Below are 19,147 nucleotides of genomic sequence, written 5' to 3' on the forward strand. Positions count from 1 at the left end.
ACACATATTTTTATTAATCTACATTCTACCACATGGCATTTTACCTCCATCCAATTTTGTGTGTTCAACTCATTCCTCATCTCTCTCACCTCTAGATACATCTCCTACTTCCTCTCTCCATGTCCTGAAGTCCCACCTATACCCCTTGCCTAGCTATTGACCATTCAGCTCTTTGTTAAACCAATCACAGCAATATATCTCATACAGTGTACAAATATCCTACAACACCCTTGTCCTAAAGGAGGGTGCAGAGAGATAGGCAATTAGCCAGTTGCATGTTAAAACAACTGTGAAGGGTGAGTTAGGTGTAGGATATGTGCTGGGGTAGGACCTGCGATTGTGAGGAGGGAGGTTGGGGGAGGGGGTCTGGGGGAGGGGAATAAAGGAGGGGGCTGGGGTAAGGGCACTGTTAAGGGAAGGAGGGTCTTAAGGTATCTTGGCCTTAGGATAAGCTGGAAGTATATTTCTAGGGATCATGAGAAGTGAGACCACACCCTTAAATTTTAGTAGATTCAGTTTCCAGCATCTTAACGGAGGGGGTTATGGAGAGGGGACACTATGGTAGTGGGGTTCCTAGAATAAATTACTGGAATTCAGCCTCAAGTATCACCACAGGCTGATTTTGACTTTGTCATGTGACAGCCATTGTGATCCCAGTTTCTCATCAGGAAAACAGAATTATGGTAGATAGCTCCTCACAGGTGTCTATATGGATTAAAGAAACTGTGACCAGCAGTGGGCAGAGGGGCAGACTGGCACATGCTCAGCCTGGCAGGGACCACTACTGTGGCTGTCTTCTAAGGCTTATTACTGCCCAGGAAGCAGGCCTGTCCTTCTGCTGGGCCAGAGCCTCTCCGCCTAAAGAGCTCTGTCCCCTGTGCCCTCCTGGGGTGGGAGTTCACTATACCTCCTCTGACCCTGATCTTTCAGCCCCTTAATTTATTCTTATTTTTCCTTTATTTTTATTGAACAGACTAACAGACACATGCTTTCCCACAGCATCACACTCATGTCTGTCCTCTATTTTATTTGTTATTTAAATTGGAGTCATCTGTAGCCTGATTGGACTCCATTCAGAGAGATATTACCAAGTAATGAACTTAACTCGGCTCTTCAGCCAAGGTTAAACCAGACTGAGCTGGAGTTTTCTTCAGTCCCGCCTGGGCCTGCAGCTACTCAGACCCAAATAAACACACAGAGGCTTATATTAATTAAAACTGTATGGCCCAATGGCTCAGGCTTCTTGCTAGCTAGATCTTACATCTTAAATAAACCCGTCTTTGTAAATCTACACCTTGCCACATGGCTCGTGGCTTACCGGTATCTTTACATCTTGTTTTCCATGGTGGCAGGTGGCAGCATCTCCTGACTTAGCCTTTCTGTTCCCCAAATTCTCCCTCTCTACCTGTCCCACCTATACTTCCTGCCTGGCTACTGGCCAATCAGCATTTTATTTGTTAACCAATCAGAGCAACACATTCACAGCATACAGAGTGATATCCACAGCACCAGACTGTAGTCTGTAGCTTCCCACCATGCTTCTAGATTTCCATGAGATGAACAAAAGGCCTGAGGTACTTGTATCAGTCTAGCCTTTGGGATACTGAGCAGGAGGATCATATAAAATCCTATCTCTATATCACTGCGCCCCAAAAGGCATGAAAATGGGTGACTGGATTTGATTTATTCCCAGTTTTATATATATATATATAAATAATTAGTATTTTCTGTTTAATAATTATTATATATATTTGTAATTATATAATATTCCTTTTATTTGCTTATTTCCAATGTGGCTTTTATTCTGGAGCATGGCCTCCATTGAAGTTCCCAGTCTGGCAAGAAGGAACATGCATTTTTACATAGTGCCACCTGGTGGTTCACTTGCTGTACTGTGTCTGCAGCCAGTGCTTGGCCTGGGCTCTTAGCTGCCATTGATCTCAGAATCTCACAGAAGTATATAAAGACTGGCCTCGAGTCGGTGGCCAGGGATTTCCTCAAGCTCAAAGTGTACACATTTCCAAGAGGAAACTGTTGCTTTTTTAAATGATGTTAAGGGTGCATGTGTGCTGTATACACACTTGCATGCCTCTCTTGGGGATGATGTGTATATGTTGTTGTTGTTGTGGTGGTTGTGGTTGTTGTGTGTTGTATTTTCCCAACAGCTCCCTCCGGAGCAGCAAAATATCAAGCAGAAATTTAGCTTTGAAATGAAGTTTGGGGCACTTAAAACTTGGTTGTGACACCTCCAAACTCAGAACTTTGGAGAGCAAACTTGGCAGGTTTTCCATAAGGAGTGAGGTCTTTCGATTAGACCAATACTGACATCTGGTAAGATGCCCAGCATCCCACCAGTTCCCACAATCCACTCTGTTATGTGCTAACCTACAGTGGTGGCCTATGGTTTCTTTGTACATAGAGGATCCCCTTTGGGACAGAAATCGATACACTAATAAACTCCCTTTGGATGAATGAATTTTGCTGCTGAATAAACATGACAATCTATTCTATTATTTATTCCATTAGTTATTACTCTTATTTTGTAAATTCATGCCTTATTTTAAAGACCCAGAAGGGACGGGGAGGTGGCTCAGTGGGTGAAGGGCTTGTCACAAAACACAAGGGCTGAGTTTGATTCTTAGAACCCACAAAAATTGCTGAGTTTGGCAGCATGTGCCTGTCATTCTGTGCTGGGAGGTGGAGACGGGATTCCTGGGGTCTGCGTCTGGCAAGTGTGAATTGATGAGCTTGCAGGTTCAGTGAGAGAACTGTCACAAAAAATAAAGCAATTATAGAAAACCCTTGACATTGACCTCTAGCCAACACACGCGCTCACACACACACACACACACACACCACACATGCGCGCGCGCGTGCGCACACACAGAACTTAAAATTTGATATAATTATTGGCACATTTCAAAGGTATATGAGTGGTGAGTGGTGGTGAGTGGGTGGGTCAAGGAGCCCACCATTGGCAAGTTCATGCCTAGCTTCTGCTCCCTAGGGAGAAGTGAGCGTGAACAGGGATCACAGGAGGCGAGGTGAGCAAGGACAGAGGGATCACAGGAAGTTCATTCAGTGAAGGGAAGTGTGAACAGGGGTCACAGGAGGTGAGAGGGTGAGTGTGAATGGGGATCACAGGAGGTGTGAGGTAGGTTTGAGCCCAGACTTCTCTGGAGCTGAGTGAGCTCTACAGGTGTGTAAAAAGCGCTGGTGGCAGAGGAGATGCCAGTGCAAATGTCTTGGGGTGACAGCGCTTCATCTGCCTATCAACCCAAAGTGACAGACACTGGATGGTGTGTGATGTGAGGGGTCTTTTCACACTGACCAAACTATCTTACTGTAATTGTTGTGGTTCTGAATTAGTTAAAGTCATATTAACAAAATCCTCTGTTTCCTTGGCTGTCCTAACTGGAAGAAATATCACAAACACAAGTAAACATGTGAGGAAAATAGTTTCAACTAGGTCCACAACATGTTCATTAACTCCATGGTCCTTGGGTGGAAACATTCCTGCGTCTCCTGGGACCTGGCTAGAGTTTCCCATCAGCCCCCTTGCAGATGCTGGCCTGTGTTGGAGTGATGCTTTGGGTAAGCTGGTAGGAGGTTAACCAAGGTGTTGACTTTAAATTCTCTCTTGTTCTTCTAGTCTCCAAGGACTTTGTCTCCTACTCCATCAGCAGAAGTAAGTATCATTTGGCCATTTTATGGGTGGAATGGGGAGTGGCTGACCTTGTCTACACTTGAATTTTTGAAGAAGTACCTACAGACATACTAAAGGACAGCACAATTGATTGTGATGATTGTTAAGGATTACTTTACATGCAAGCCAAGACAATGACAGCATCACACTTGTAAGGGGGACTCAAGAGCGTAAAAGCGGCCTCCCACAGATCCCAGCATGCACCACTGGTAGGAACAGAGGCTAGCACATGTCCGCAGGAACTGAAGCTGTTGTCCACTGTGGGTCTCTGGGCCCCTGTCTGCACTCGAGGCATATTAGACATATAAGACATATTAGAATGTCTGGAAAGGCTGGAGGGAGTTACAGCATAATCTCTAAACTGAAGAACTTCGTGGTCAATCACCTCTTCTGGACTGATCCAAAGCCAGGCCGCTTGCTGGATCGTTTTCGTTTTTTGTTTTTTGTTGTTTTGAAACAGGGTTTTACAGAGCCTTAACTGGTCTGAGCTCACTGAACGTTTTTGGGTTGTTTTTTTTTTTTTTTGGGGGGGGGGTTGGTTTTGGTTTTTCCAGACAGTGTTTCTCTGACTGTCCTGGATCTGTAGACCAGGCTGGCCTCAAACTCACAGAGCTCTGCCTGCCCCTGCCTCCCCGAGTGCTGGGATTAAAGGCACTCGACACCCTTGCTTAGCTATGGTATTAGACTTCTAATCCACTTGCCTCCATCTCCTGAATGCTGGGATTACAGGCATGGACACTTTTTTTATGCAGTGCTGAAGATCAGGACTTCATGCATGCTACCAATTGAGCTACACAGCAGCCTTGCCGGATACTTCTTTACCAAATTGACTGATCACAGTGGGGATGCTCTGTAATCTGAGCTGGTGGAAAGTCCACGGCATTTCCGTGTTTGTGACTGAGTGCTGTAACAGAGGCTCCCCACCCCACCCCAAAATGTACAGCATTTCTAAAGCGTTTGCATTTGACCAGCTTCAAACTGGACGCCGTCCTCTGGGAGCTTGGCTTGTATTTTTGTTGCAGCTAACTGGGACGGCCCCAGCTCCTCTTGCTGCTGCTCCTCACAGTCACAGCCACGCCTACTCAAGTATTAATGTGGTTGCTGTTTAGGTGTCCTTTCGAGGCAAACACAGACAGAGAGGCAATTCCCCAGCATCCTCTGTGGACTGGGTTTACTTAGAAATGTCCAATAATCATGGGACGGTGTTTTGTCTCACACTTTCTCAAACTTTGTGGCAGGGTTACCAGGATGTTCGGGATCGGATGATCCACCGGTCCACCAGCCAGGGCTCCATCAACTCCCCTGTCTACAGTCGTCATAGTTACACTCCGACCACATCCCGCTCACCACAGCATTTCCACCGACCTGGTAAGGCCACCCTTCCTGGGATCTGTTACATACTGAATGTGTATCTGTGTGAATTTCTTTTCATACCATGGTTAGCATATTAAAAAACCTGACTTAAATATTTCTACCCCTCTCGAAGAACAAGATGAAAACTGGTATCCATCTTCATTTTGTATTATATCTTAGAAAAGTCAGTCATTCTATCAGTGTGTTCACTGTGAGTTATTGAATTACATTTTGATATTGGCCTGCTGAGAACAAAGGGTATTTGTAAAGAGTTGATGAAAATCTCATCTGTACAAAATTTAAAACAAAGATCTGAAAGAAAAAATTATTTTTTTTTTCATTTTATCTGCATCTTCTAAAGTCCAACATTAGCCATTGGTTGGAAAGTTTAAAACCCTCCCCCAGGCACACGATGTTACATCATCAAGCCTTTTCTAGAGTGAGGCCGTAGAGTCCCATTAGGCAACTTTAAGACCCATTCCACCCCTAAGAGTTGAAATCAAATTTGGCAAACCTGAAAGCCTCAGGGATGGAGTGGCCATCTCAGTCTCTGTGGCTGTAAGTGTGTGGAGCAGAAGAGTGGAAGCCCCGGCAGAGATCCAGAGTGCTCTGAGAAAGAGTTATGGAGAGGTATCAAAGAGATATGCTATGTATCTAGAAGACTGCATCTCAAGCTGAGAACTTGTGGTACTCTGTATCTAGAAGACTCCATCTCAAGCTGAAAACTTGTGATACTCTGTATCTAGAAGACTCCATCTCAGGCTTCTTGCTGCTGGGCAGGCTAATGAGAACAAATGTATCCAAATGCTAACTTTTAAATAAAAGAATGAAAACCAATAGGAGTGATCAGAAAGTAGAAATGCTGCAATCTTCTTTTCAAGGTTGTAGATGTAACTCACCCAGAGGCCTGAAAGCTATTGGATCCTTGAGTAATAGATCAGTTTCTCCAGACAAGGCTGGGGATGTGGCTGTGCAAAGTGCTTGCCTACCACGTGTGAGGCCCTGAGTTCAATTCAGCACCACATACACAAAAATAGACTTAAACGTAGTTTTTAATACTTATTAAATTATGTTAAATGAATGTTTTCAGGATATTCCTTTTCGGGATGTAACTATAGTCATCTTATTTGTACCTGGCCATGAGTTTTTATTTAATCTTTTGGTAATTTGAAGTCACTTCATTGCTACTCTACATATAACATGCTAAGACCACTAACCCCTGCCCTGACATTGTCAGAGTACCATGTGGCCACAGAGAAATTGTCCTTTGAAAGCATCCTGAATAGCGAGGGAATGGCCACTGAGCACAGTTGTTCCTTTAAAAGCCCCTATCCGTGTTGAGCATGAGGAAGCTTTGCCTCTTTAGTCATGGTTTTGATGCTACAGCCTCCAGAACATTCTCTGCCTCCTCTCCCAATAGCACACATGTGCAAGACACCAAGCATTCAGCGTTGAAATGTTTTGGTGCCTAGAAGTGAAACCAGTAACATATTTGTATCTCTGTGGAGCAACCAAGTACCCACCCTGTGCATTCTGGATGCCAGATGATGTTTTAATTCCCTGAGTCTGGGCTGAGTCTTGATGGTCCATTCTCCCTCTGAGCAACTGGACTTCTGCCTCCAGAGTCCCCGCCACTGCCAGCATCCTCTGTAACTCCGCCCACCCAGCTAATAGAACAGGAATTTCCTCATGCATAAGGAATATGAAATAAAATGCAATTTCCAGTAGGCTAAGCCCTTGTGGCTTAAAAACAAAATGAAACATGACCTTTACATATAAAGATATCTCTTCAAGATTCTTAAAATGATTGTGTGTTTACATGGCTTTCTGCGGGTCGTTTTGTTGAATACACTTTAAAAGTAGCTGTTGAGTCTAAGTGATATGCTCAGTCCTAGCACTGTGTAGTTGGCATTATTATGCCAATGATCCAGAGACCATGCTCAACAAGCCATTTATTCTCAGAGATTGACTCTGTGTCTACCTGCGCCAGTCTGCAGATTCTGCCCTCTGCCTAGCCCTCCAAGGGTACACTCCTAACCCTCTGTCCTTCCTCCTTTTTCAGATTCCTGATTAACGCTCTTCCTTTCCTCCCCACCTTGGGCACCTGCCCAGCTCCTGTGTTAATTTCTTTCTTCTTTTCTGTTTCCACCTCGCCCTGTCCCGATTGGTTGATTCCCTGCTGCACAGAGCTTTTGTCTCCTGGTGTGCACAGGTGGTCCCCCCTGCGCACCAGCAGCTTCAGCTCCACCCACAGCGACTCCCGTCCCAACCCCCCCTTCAGACACCACTTCCTCCCCTATGTCAAAGGTAAGGAGGCAGGCCTCTGCAGGAGGCAGGGCACCTGGCCTGTGTAGTGGAGATTTATTAGCACCCCGCAAGGCTAATAAGATGTATCTCCAGGAGTGAGAGCCACTGAGCTTCTGACCCATCAGCATGCCTGTGCGTGTCCTGACTGCCCCTAACTATGGCCTTAGAACTGGCATGGCATCTCACATCCCAAGAGATGCGTCATTTCCAAGAGCTCTGTACAAAGAAATGGGGTGTGTACTTAGGAACTAAGATCTGCCTCCTACCGATTAGAAAAATATATTATTATTTTGTCTTTGTATGCATCAGTGGCAAAATATAATATATACCAGGGTGTTTCCTTGGGTTTCATTTGTGATATGTTTCTGCAAAACACAAGAGTATTGAGTAGCAGATAAGGAAAAGTTGTCTTCATGGTGATAAGCCATTGAACTATTTGAACATGTGTGGATGGTGTAGCTTCTCTCTCTCTCTCTCTCTCTCTCTCTCTCTCTCTCTCTCTCTCTCTCTCGTGACTGACTCTGAGTACTTTGCTTTTGATTTGTCCTAATTGATTTCCATATGATGGATCAGACAGGCTCTGCCTCCTTTCTTCTGCTCCCTGCCTGGCATTTCTCCCCTCTACTCCCTGTGTGGCTCTCAGGCTGTTGGGTTCCTTGTGTGTGGTTCTGTATTGTCCTCTGCCCAGGTCTCCACTTGGAGGAACTGAGAGCCTGGGCAGGCTGTGGAAGGCCACCCTTTCAGGGAAGGACCCCCAGAGGGTGCTAACCTGTTGTGTTGCCTTGATCTGAACCCCACGAGGCAACACAATGGCACAGGGAGGGAGGCAAGAGCAGCGGTTATTACAGAGCTGAAAGTGACCTTTGGGGATCCTGTGAGTCCCCAGTGTTCACAGCGCCTGTGTGTCTGGATCTGCCGCGTAGCTGGGTAGCTGGAAGACTTCTCTAGCTCCTGAACACTCATCATCAGTCTACCCAAGCATTTGTAGCTTCCCTGGACCCCGAACAGTCGACTCCTGAAATGGAGATATGCTAGGAATTGGGTGTGCGTTATCTCACACTTTCGCTACTTCAGTGTTTTCCATGCTTTGCAAATAATACAGCCGGGGGCCTAGACAGGTGGTTCAGTGGTGAAGCCCTTTGCCTGCTCTTGCAGAGAGAGGACCTGGGTTAAGTACCCAGCACCACATGGCAGCTCACAACCAATTCTACGGAGTTCTGATGACCTCTTTTTGTCCCTCCAGTTACTACATGCACATGGTGCACAGACATACATACAGGCACACACGGTGCACAGACATACATACAGGCACACATGGTGCACAGACATACATACAGGCACACACGGTGCACAGACATACATACAGGCACACACGGTGCACAGACATACATACAGGCACACACGGTGCACAGACATACATACAGGCACACACGGTGCACAGACATACATACAGGCACACACGGTGCACAGACATACATACAGGCACACACGGTGCACAGACATACATACAGGCACACACGGTGCACAGACATACATACAGGCACACACGGTGCACAGACATACATACAGGCACACACATGGTGCACAGACATACATACAGGCACACACAGTGCACAGACATACATACAGGCACACACATGGTGCACAGACATACATACAGGCACACACGGTGCACAGACATACATACAGGCACACACGGTGCACAGACATACATACAGGCACACACGGTGCACAGACATACATACAGGCACACACGGTGCACAGACATACATACAGGCACACACGGTGCACAGACATACATACAGGCACACACGGTGCACAGACATACATACAGGCACACATGGTGCACAGACATACATACAGGCACACACGGTGCACAGACATACAGGCACACACGGTGCACAGACATACATACAGGCACACACGGTGCACAGACATACATACAGGCACACACGGTGCACAGACATACATACAGGCACACACAGTGCACAGACATACATACAGGCACACATGGTGCACAGACAGACATACAGGCACACACATGGTGCACAGACAGACATACAGGCACACACACGGTGCACAGACATACATACAGGCACACACACGGTGCACAGACATACATACAGGCACACACGGTGCACAGACATACATACAGGCACACACGGTGCACAGACATACATACAGGCACACACGGTGCACAGACATACATACAGGCACACACAGTGCACAGACATACATACAGGCACACACGGTGCACAGACATACATACAGGCACACACGGTGCACAGACATACATACAGGCACACACATGGTGCACAGACATACATACAGGCACACACGGTGCACAGACATACATACAGGCACACACGGTGCACAGACAGACATACAGGCACACACAGTGCACAGACATACATACAGGCACACACGGTGCACAGACATACATACAGGCACACACGGTGCACAGACATACATACAGGCACACACGGTGCACAGACATACAGGCACACACGGTGCACAGACATACATACAGGCACACACGGTGCACAGACATACATACAGGCACACACGGTGCACAGACATACATACAGGCACACACATGGTGCACAGACATACATACAGGCACACACGGTGCACAGACATACATACAGGCACACACGGTGCACAGACATACATACAGGCACACATGGTGCACAGACATACATACAGGCACACACATGGTGCACAGACATACAGGCACACACGGTGCACAGACATACAGGCACACACGGTGCACAGACATACATACAGGCACACACGGTGCACAGACATACATACAGGCACACACATGGTGCACAGACATACATACAGGCACACACGGTGCACAGACATACATACAGGCACACATGGTGCACAGACATACATACAGGCACACACGGTGCACAGACATACATACAGGCACACACGGTGCACAGACATACATACAGGCACACACGGTGCACAGACATACATACAGGCACACATGGTGCACAGACATACATACAGGCACACATGGTGCACAGACATACATACAGGCACACACGGTGCACAGACATACATACAGGCACACACAGTGCACAGACATACATACAGGCACACATGGTGCACAGACAGACATACAGGCACACACATGGTGCACAGACATACATACAGGCACACACATGGTGCACAGACATACAGGCACACACGGTGCACAGACATACATACAGGCACACACGGTGCACAGACATACATACAGGCACACACGGTGCACAGACATACATACAGGCACACACGGTGCACAGACATACATACAGTACATACAGGCACACACGGTGCACAGACATACATACAGGCACACACGGTGCACAGACATACATACAGGCACACACGGTGCACAGACATACATACAGGCACACATGGTGCACAGACATACATACAGGCACACACATGGTGCACAGACAGACATACAGGCACACACATGGTGCACAGACATACATACAGGCACACACGGTGCACAGACATACATACAGGCACACACGGTGCACAGACATACATACAGGCACACATGGTGCACAGACAGACATACAGGCACACACATGGTGCACAGACATACAGGCACACACGGTGCACAGACATACAGGCACACACATGGTGCACATGCATACAGGTACATAAAAATAAGTTGTTTTTTAAATAATAATGTGACTGACATGTGATGGAGCTGTATATCATTTACCATTAGCAAAACTTTTGATGTGGGCACAGCACGTTCCAGAAGTCTTGACTGGCTACTTAAAACTATTATTGATAGTTAATATGGGGTAGTTTTTATATCTGAGTGTCAAGGTTTTATTTTTTAGAATTTTTATATAGCCATAAAGAAAGTGCCGGGTGGTGGTGGCGGCGCACGTCTTTAATCCCAGCACTCAGGAGGCAGAGCCAGGCGGATCTCTGTGAGTTCGAGGCCAGCCTGGGCTACCAAGTGAGTTCCAGGAAAGGCGCAAAGCTATACAGAGAAACCCTGTCTCGGGGGAAAAAAAAAAAAAAAAAAGAAAGAAAGAAAAAGAAATTACTGAGCAAAAGCTTCAGCTGTGCATTTTAATGAGAGCTTCATATAGTGGTCCTTGAACCAAACCAAGGTAACGGTTTTCACTTTTGACTTACTAAAGTGTAAACTGCTTTGATTGTAATGTATTTTGCTTTCAGAGAGACAATTTTTGTTAAACAAGCCCTTTAAAATTCCACAACATGTATACAAAAAAATTCAACACATTGGGGAATATCAGTGACACACCCTGGGTCTGGGCATTGCCACAAGGAGCATCTTGGATTTGAATATCTTCTCTGTTACGTGCGAGCTGTGTGACCTTGAATTATCTCCTTGTCCTTCTGAACATCGTCTCATTTATAAGTCAGAAGGAGAGGACAGGACTCTCTCCCAGGTCATCAGTTGTGTGAGGTGAGGTATCCTAGTCAGGATGCAGCTGCCAGCATGGTGCTCTCTAGGTGCTTTTGTGTAGCTCAGGCTAGCTTCACACTTCCTGGGGAGAAGTAGATAACCTTGAATCCTTGATCCTTCTGCCTCTCTAATCTTAGGTGCAAGGATCTCAAGTGTGTGCCCCCAAACCCAGTTTATGTGGTACTGGGGATCAAACCCAGGGCTTATGTGTGCTAAGCCAGCATTCTGCAGACTGAGCTCCACCCCCAGACCTTAGAGCATCTCTTATTGCATCATTCCACTTACTCTTCAGAGCATCCCTGTGATACAGGCCTAGTTGGGAGATCGCGGAGCCAGGGCCTGATGAAGGAGTTGATCAAAGGCTTACAACCAGGAAGAGGCAGAACCTGGGCCAGACTGCAGGCCTCTCATATCCAGAGGGATTTTTCCAGATTAGGTGCACTCGCTTTAGGATAAATCTACATGTATTCCTAAGTGTTAAAGCAAAATTTTATTTTCTATTTCTTTTTAACCAGAAAATTTCTTTTTTGTTGTTTTTTGTTCTGTTTTTTTTGAGACAGGGTTTCTTTGTGTAACCACCCTGGCTGTCCTAGAACTTACTCTGTAGAACAAGGTAGCCTTGAACTCAGAGATCTACCTGTCTCTGCCTCCTGAGTGCTAGAATTAAAGGAGACATTGCATTCTTATTGCGGCTAATACAAAGACTCATTTCAGTCATTTAAATAATAAAGTTACAAACATTTTGCTCTCCAGTAGAAACATCAAATAGTTATAAAAATTGTAAGAGTTCTGTGAGCCTCGGTGATACATTGTCAAAAATGCAAACTGTGTTTTTTCTGTTTGAGTCTGAATTTGGCATTTTAAGTGTAGTCAAGTATTGCGGGTTTAAATTGTAAGAAGCCCTAAACCAAGAGGAGTTAGTATGGCCTTGACTTCATACTTAGACATAGTTAATGCTCTCACTCATTAGATACATGCTTATATTTTGCTTATATGGAATCATCTGTATGATTCATATATAACCTTACCTTCAGTTTTTAGATCAGATGTGCTTTTTACTAATCTAAAAAATAAATCATGGAACATTTGTTCATGGATACAGCTTTTACAGCCTAAGGCTGTTAATGACAAATACAGATTCTCCCAGGAACTACACCTTGGTTATTTTGAAAAGCATGTTTCCATTTACATAGGAAGCCTTTATGACCTTTGACCACTTCAGAATGGAGGAAACTTGACCACACCACAGAGGTCTTTCAAATGGGACATTGTCTTATTTTGCATTTAATTTTTGTTTCCTTTTTTGAGACAGGGTCTCACTCAGTAACCCAAGCTGGCCTGGAGCCCATTATATAGCCCAGGCTTGCCTCAGCCTCCTGAGAGCTGAGGTTGCAGGCAGTAAGCTACCATGCCCAGCTTTGTGTTATTTTTGGTCTTGGTACCTAGCTGGCCACCATGGGGGTTTCTGTTTTAATGAGTATTCGTCAAAGAACATGACTCGGAGAAGGATGTCCATCCCAGGAATACAGAGCTAGAAACAGAAGAGGCCCCTATCACTCTGGCAGCAGGAGCCCAGCCTTCTGTTGGCCAGGTCTGCTTCCTGGTCCCCGTTTCTGATGCATGCAGGCTAGGCCCCCAGGGTTCACTGAGCTGGAGACATGTGTGAGGTCTAAAGCTGGTAGGCTCCTCCCAGGCTGCCTCTGCCTCTCTAGCTTCCCCATCCGCTTTCTATAACGAAGACCATTATGCTCTGAAAGATCCCCAACCTTTCCGCTCCATTCTGAATTGCAAAGTCCTGGCTGGGCCATTCAGACAACTTCATGCCTGGAGATTTTCAGAAACCCGGGCTTTGCCGGATTCCTTCTCTCCCTTCTTCCCCTTTGAAAACCTCTTAGACATCACATCCACGTCCAGGAGGTAAAAAATAAGGTTGTAAATAGGAAGGCTACATAGATCAAGGTGCTGTGAAAGGAATCTTTCTTGTTAGGCTATAGATAGTGCTGCTACAAGGTAAACACATACTCAACATTTCCTGAAAGTAGTCCAATCGTTACTAAGGTTTGAGATGAGAACGGGCCATCTTGAAACTCTGTCACAGAATTCTAGAGGCTGCCAACACTGAGCTCCGCCTAGATAGACAGTCATGGTTTAAGAATATGAGCACACACCCTAAAAGCCAGACAGTGCTCCAGCACCGTCTTTATTCACTCCCTTTAGAATTAGTCATCAAGGCTCTCATGGCACCAGAAAGAATGAAAAGGAGGAAAATGTCTGAATTAAGTACAGTGAGAGTCCTGCCAGTGAACAGTCTCCCAGGGACCAACAGTCTGGCTGATTAGGCTGGCATGGGAGATGCTGAGAATTAAGGATGAGAACTGTAAATGTAGGGGAAGCTTCCCACTGGGGTGACTGAGATCACTGAAACCAGCCTGCTGGACGGTGATGACGGTGGCTGTGCCTTCCAATGTGGCACTTTCTCTAGCATATGCACTCAGTTTGCTGAGTGCTGAGCAAAACAGAAACTGTCTTGGAACCCCACTGGTTTTTCCTCCCAGAGTGGAGTTGGAAGTCATGGTATTTTTGTTTTATTTTACTTTTTATGTGCACTGGTGTTTTGCCTGCATGTATGTCTGTAGGAGGGTGTCAGATGCCCTGGAACTAGAGTTACAGACCATTGTGAGCTGCCATGTGGGTGCGGGAATTGAACCCAGGTCCTCTAGAGGAGCAGCCAGTGTTCCTGAGCCAACTCTTAGACTGGAAGTCATGTAATTTCAAGTGTTTATATTAGAAGAGACTTGATCTGGAGAATTTTTTTTCTTTCTTTTAAAAATATCAGCTGATAGCTCAAATTTTTGGTAGTTTGGGGGCTAAGAATTTGGAATTCGGCAACATTATTCACCACACAGCTCATTCCCTCACTGATCCACTGTGGTGTGTGAGTTACTATGGCTTCTTATGTGTAAGAAGTCCCTCAGTTTGAGAGACCTGGCTCTGGTAACCCAGCAAGCCAGGCTTGTTCGCCCGTCCTCGTGCCCCAGTTAAAGAGGTGATGATGATGAAGGCCGACAAAGGACATACATGAGCATGTTAGGAAAAAGAGACACACGAGGTGTCCAATGACCTCCATGTCCACCTGTGGAGTCACCAGTAAAGCTTTAGATTAAAATAGAGGAATAACAGAGGCAGAGAGAAGAGCCGTGCATAAAGTCTTGGGTCCTGGTCAAGACATGACTCTGTAAATGTGTGTCATGCAGGCGTGAGGACCTAAGTTCAGAGGTCTAACACCTATGTAGTCCCAGCCATGACAGTGGATGCCTATAACCCCGGCACTGGGAAGGCAGAGACAGGCAGATCCTGGGGTCTCACTGGCCGGCCAGCCTAGCCAAAATGGAAAGTTCCAATTCAGTGGGAGACTCTGTCTCAAAAAACTAAGGTGGAGAATAATAGAGGAAGATGCCCAAAGTTGACCTCTGGCCCTTTCATTCACAGCCATGGGTGACTGTACCTGCACACCCACACGCGTACACACACACACACACACACACACACACACACACGCACGCACGCACGCACGCACGCACGCACGCATATGAGTCCTGGTCAAATATCATCCTGCCTATAATTCTCAGCTCCAGTACTGCAAGATGGTACATGTCAGCTTGTTAATTGCTGTTTTCAGCCAGGGGTGATGTTCCTTGTGATATGATCTTCTCTAGGGTGTAGCTTTTGTATCATAGATAATTGTTCTTATCTTGGGGATGGTCTGTCCTGTGAGGATTCATTGTTCATACAGTCAATTTAAAACAATGACTTGTCTCTGCCCCTTCAGCATGGATGGGGAAAGGGATAGGTGGGTCAGACAGACATTCCTCAGGGACTGACAGACACTCCTCAGGGACCGTGCAGCATCACGCAGGAGTCTGACTCAAAGCAAAGGAGATAGACACAAAATGAAGTAGAGATGACCAGCTTCCATCCTGCTCTTGGTTACTTGGTAGGCTCAGAGGAGGAGTCAGTGCCTTTCAGAAATCACTTGTACCTGCTGTTTGAGACAGTCCTGTGGGGAATTTTAGACGATCATAGAATTAACTCTACTCCCAAAGACTTACATATGCTACTAGTGGTTTGGTTTTTAACAACTGGAAAGGTCATTGGTTGTTGAGGATACGCAACCAAGTCAAAAGCAACAGTACCATTACTGGTGACAGCACTCCTCGGTCCCAGAACCTTCTAGAGTCTTTACCCTTATGGGAAAGCGATAGGTTGTTACTGCTGTCTGACACCAGGGGGTCATACTGATGGAGCCTTGGAACTGTTATCTGCCTTTAGCAACCTTCAGCCTCTGCCCAGCATGTGCTCACGTGTTTTCAATGACCCTACTCAATCAATATTGAGATGTGGTTACTGAACACTCATCTAGCCAAGCTTGTGAAAACCCTCTCCTGAATCCGGTGCTCTGCAAGGACACCAGGGTTGCAGGTGGATCCAGGGCAGGCAACAGTGTGCTTCAGAACTGACGGTGGTGAGGGGGTGGGACTTTTCTGTGCTTCCTTTGGTGAAAACTCCTAAGAATCTTCCGTTTTCAGCTTGTAGCAGTTGTCCAACACTTATGGTATTAAAAGATTCTTCTGGAGTGAAACCATGCAGTTGGAGGATGGAGTAAAATGAAGAGATACAGGGAGCTGCCATTGTGATCCCATTGCTGGGTACCAGCGTCTGGGTTCCTTGAGAGATGTCATGGCCAATCAATCCCACAGGGGCGCTTGCTAAATTAGGTCAGGCATAGCTGTAGAAGTAGTAAGTTGGCCTGTATCGGTCATTCACTCCCAGGCAATTCCTAAGTGCTCGCTCGTGGCCGGGGATGAGCTGAGTGTTGGTGAGAACGAAGGAGGGTCAGTTCTAGTTCAGCAGCACATGGACATGGCATCTCGTTTTTAAACACAAGCCGTAACCTTCTCCTTTCCCTTTCTGCCTGTGTTTCTTCATGCATTTTGTCAGACATGAACTAGCTGTTGCTCTTTGGGAGAGTAAGATTGTCACATTTTACTTCACTCCTGTCTTGGGGTGACCTAGAAATGTCTATGTGGAGACATTTAAATACTCGACACACCTTAAAGCCCTGGCAACTGACGTCTTTCGTGCTTTGCTGGTCAGATTTAGGACAGGTTGACTTGAAGAAGTTGGCCAAAACTTGTTTCTGACAGTGTATGATTTGCTTGAAATTGAACACTTGCCTAGAATGTGCAAGGCCCCAAACTCAATTCCAAGTTGTAAATAAAAAAAAAACAAAATTAAAACATTTGTACTTCAAGTGAATGAAACAGCAGCCTACAAAGTGATTTTAAAAATTGAAAAATCCTATGTCCTAGAAGACAGACTTGTATCTTGAATGAAGACCTCTAAGAACAACAGTGAAAGTAACCCACATTAATAATTCATAGGTTTGGGTAGTCCTTGGTGTTCTGGTGCGTTCTTAGGACATAATGCTTGCTCAGATGTGGGGCAGGACAAATTAGGCTAGTCGCTCATGTCATCCTAATTTTCCATAGCTCTTCCCTGCATCCCTGTGGACAGACGGGGAGGAGTGTGTGTGTGTGTGTGTGTGTGTGTGTGTGTGTGTGTGTGTGTGTGTGTGTGTGTCTCCCTGTCTGTGCTTGAGGGTCCTGCAGCTAAGCTCCAGCCCTCCACGCCCCACAGATAGTGTCTCCTCTATGGACAACTTTGAGCGCTGTAGTCTTATCACACCCTAGCCCATGATGTTCCAGGTCTCTAGACTTGTCTTCCAGCTCACCTGGGACCTTTCTCTCTGGTGCTGTGCTCCCAGGGACTTTCTAAAGAACTGAGGAAGCCTGCATCTCCTTTCTAAGCTTGCAGATCAGTCCCCTGAGTGAGCAGGTACACAGTGTAGCAGTACCGCAGAGGGGAGACCCGAGAAGTAGGGGCAGGATCTATCTCCCTCCCTGATTGCGTGAGCTGTAGTGTTCAGTTAGTGTGTTGGTGATTGGCGCACTGGCCAGGAGGAGTCTCCTCTTGGAGGAGAACACAAATAGTTCCAAGGTATCTGCCAAGGAGGGGTGACTCCATCCATATACTTCAGAGCAAGGGAAACAGAAACATACGCTGTGATGAAAGCACTTTCTATTGTGAGGGGAAGGACCAAATGACCACTGAGGCGCCCAGCCTTAGCCTTGAGTTAAGAGAAACATATTCTAGTGGCCACCCTCTGCCACTGTGCCTAGAAGCAGTCATGCCTGGAGTTGGGGCCTGCACATCCCACCCACCTACATGCCTGGGGTTTAAGCATCTGACGACCCTGAGTCGGCAGTCAGTGGCTGTCCCTTCCCCACACACACCATCTCATCAGTTTGCGGAGCTCATGGCCTCCACTGCATGCCATTGGAATGATGCATCCCTGAGTGCTGGCTGCTTTGAACCTGGTCCTACCTGAGCGCAAATCTCCCTTTGGAAAACTAAACCTGTCTCCGCCGCCACCTTTGCGAGCCAAGTTGACAAACTGAGTTTGTTTGCCTTTCTGACATTCCCTCCTCCAGCCTGTTGTACTGAAGTTTGATACGCTTGCTCAGTGCCCTTTAGTGCTCTCCTTCTCTCATTCTGTTTTTCCATTCTTCTCATTGGAGGCAATGAGCCGTCCAGCGGCCGGAGCTCCCCTCTCCCTTACCGGCCCGACAACCGCCCTCTAACTCCAACTTACGCTCAGGCCCCTAAACATTTCCATGTTCCAGGTAGGAGCTGACACTGTGTGTCTGGTGTCATGTCACGGTGTAGAATGTAGCCTTGTAACCTCGTCTGTCTCCATTCCTCATGTTTCTTCATCAAGACATACACAGTCAACCAAAAACTAAATTGCAGGATCTGGCCTTCTGAATGATCTGAACTGAAGGTGGTGGGATCAAGTTGAAGGCCTACGTTTTCAATTAAAAACATTTTTGTTTTCATGGCCGGGGATTAAAGCTGGGGCCTTGTACATGCTGTATGAGTGCTAGCCCGCTGAGCCACATCCCCGGCCCTCAAATGTCCTTGCAGAGACTGTGAAGGAAGTGGGGGGCAGAGAGGGTAAAGACCAACAGGAAGGGCTGGGTTTTTCCTTCTGACAGACTGTGGTTCAGGGGCATTCACAAATAATCCCGAGAGCCGTCTAGCTATCTCATCCTAAAGACTGAACCACACTGTCACCCGAGAATCCCTTCAGAGTCGTAACATTGGATCAGCTGGGTGGTGTTTCTGTAGTAGGCAGTGAGCAGGTCACCTGAACAGTCTACCAAAATATCTTGCAATTTAGGCTTGGCACTACAAGCTTTGCCCTA

The 19,147-nt window shown here is 46.4% G+C and overlaps 1 protein-coding gene across 1 annotated transcript in view; it reads left to right on the top strand.

Annotated features, from left to right (window-relative positions):
- Ablim1 (actin binding LIM protein 1) overlaps positions 1–19,147 on the top strand; it is a 202,932-nt gene that overhangs the window by 170,050 nt on the left and 13,735 nt on the right. Inside the window, exons 11-13 of the mRNA XM_059256122.1 lie at positions 3,653–3,688; positions 4,945–5,074; positions 18,461–18,565. Coding sequence (XP_059112105.1) covers positions 3,653–3,688; positions 4,945–5,074; positions 18,461–18,565 — 271 coding nt within the window. The remainder of the gene's footprint in view (positions 1–3,652; positions 3,689–4,944; positions 5,075–18,460; positions 18,566–19,147) is intronic.

The sequence above is a fragment of the Peromyscus eremicus genome, chromosome 1, assembly GCF_949786415.1.
Source record: "Peromyscus eremicus chromosome 1, PerEre_H2_v1, whole genome shotgun sequence".
In the NCBI taxonomy this organism is placed as follows: Eukaryota; Metazoa; Chordata; class Mammalia; order Rodentia; family Cricetidae; genus Peromyscus; species Peromyscus eremicus.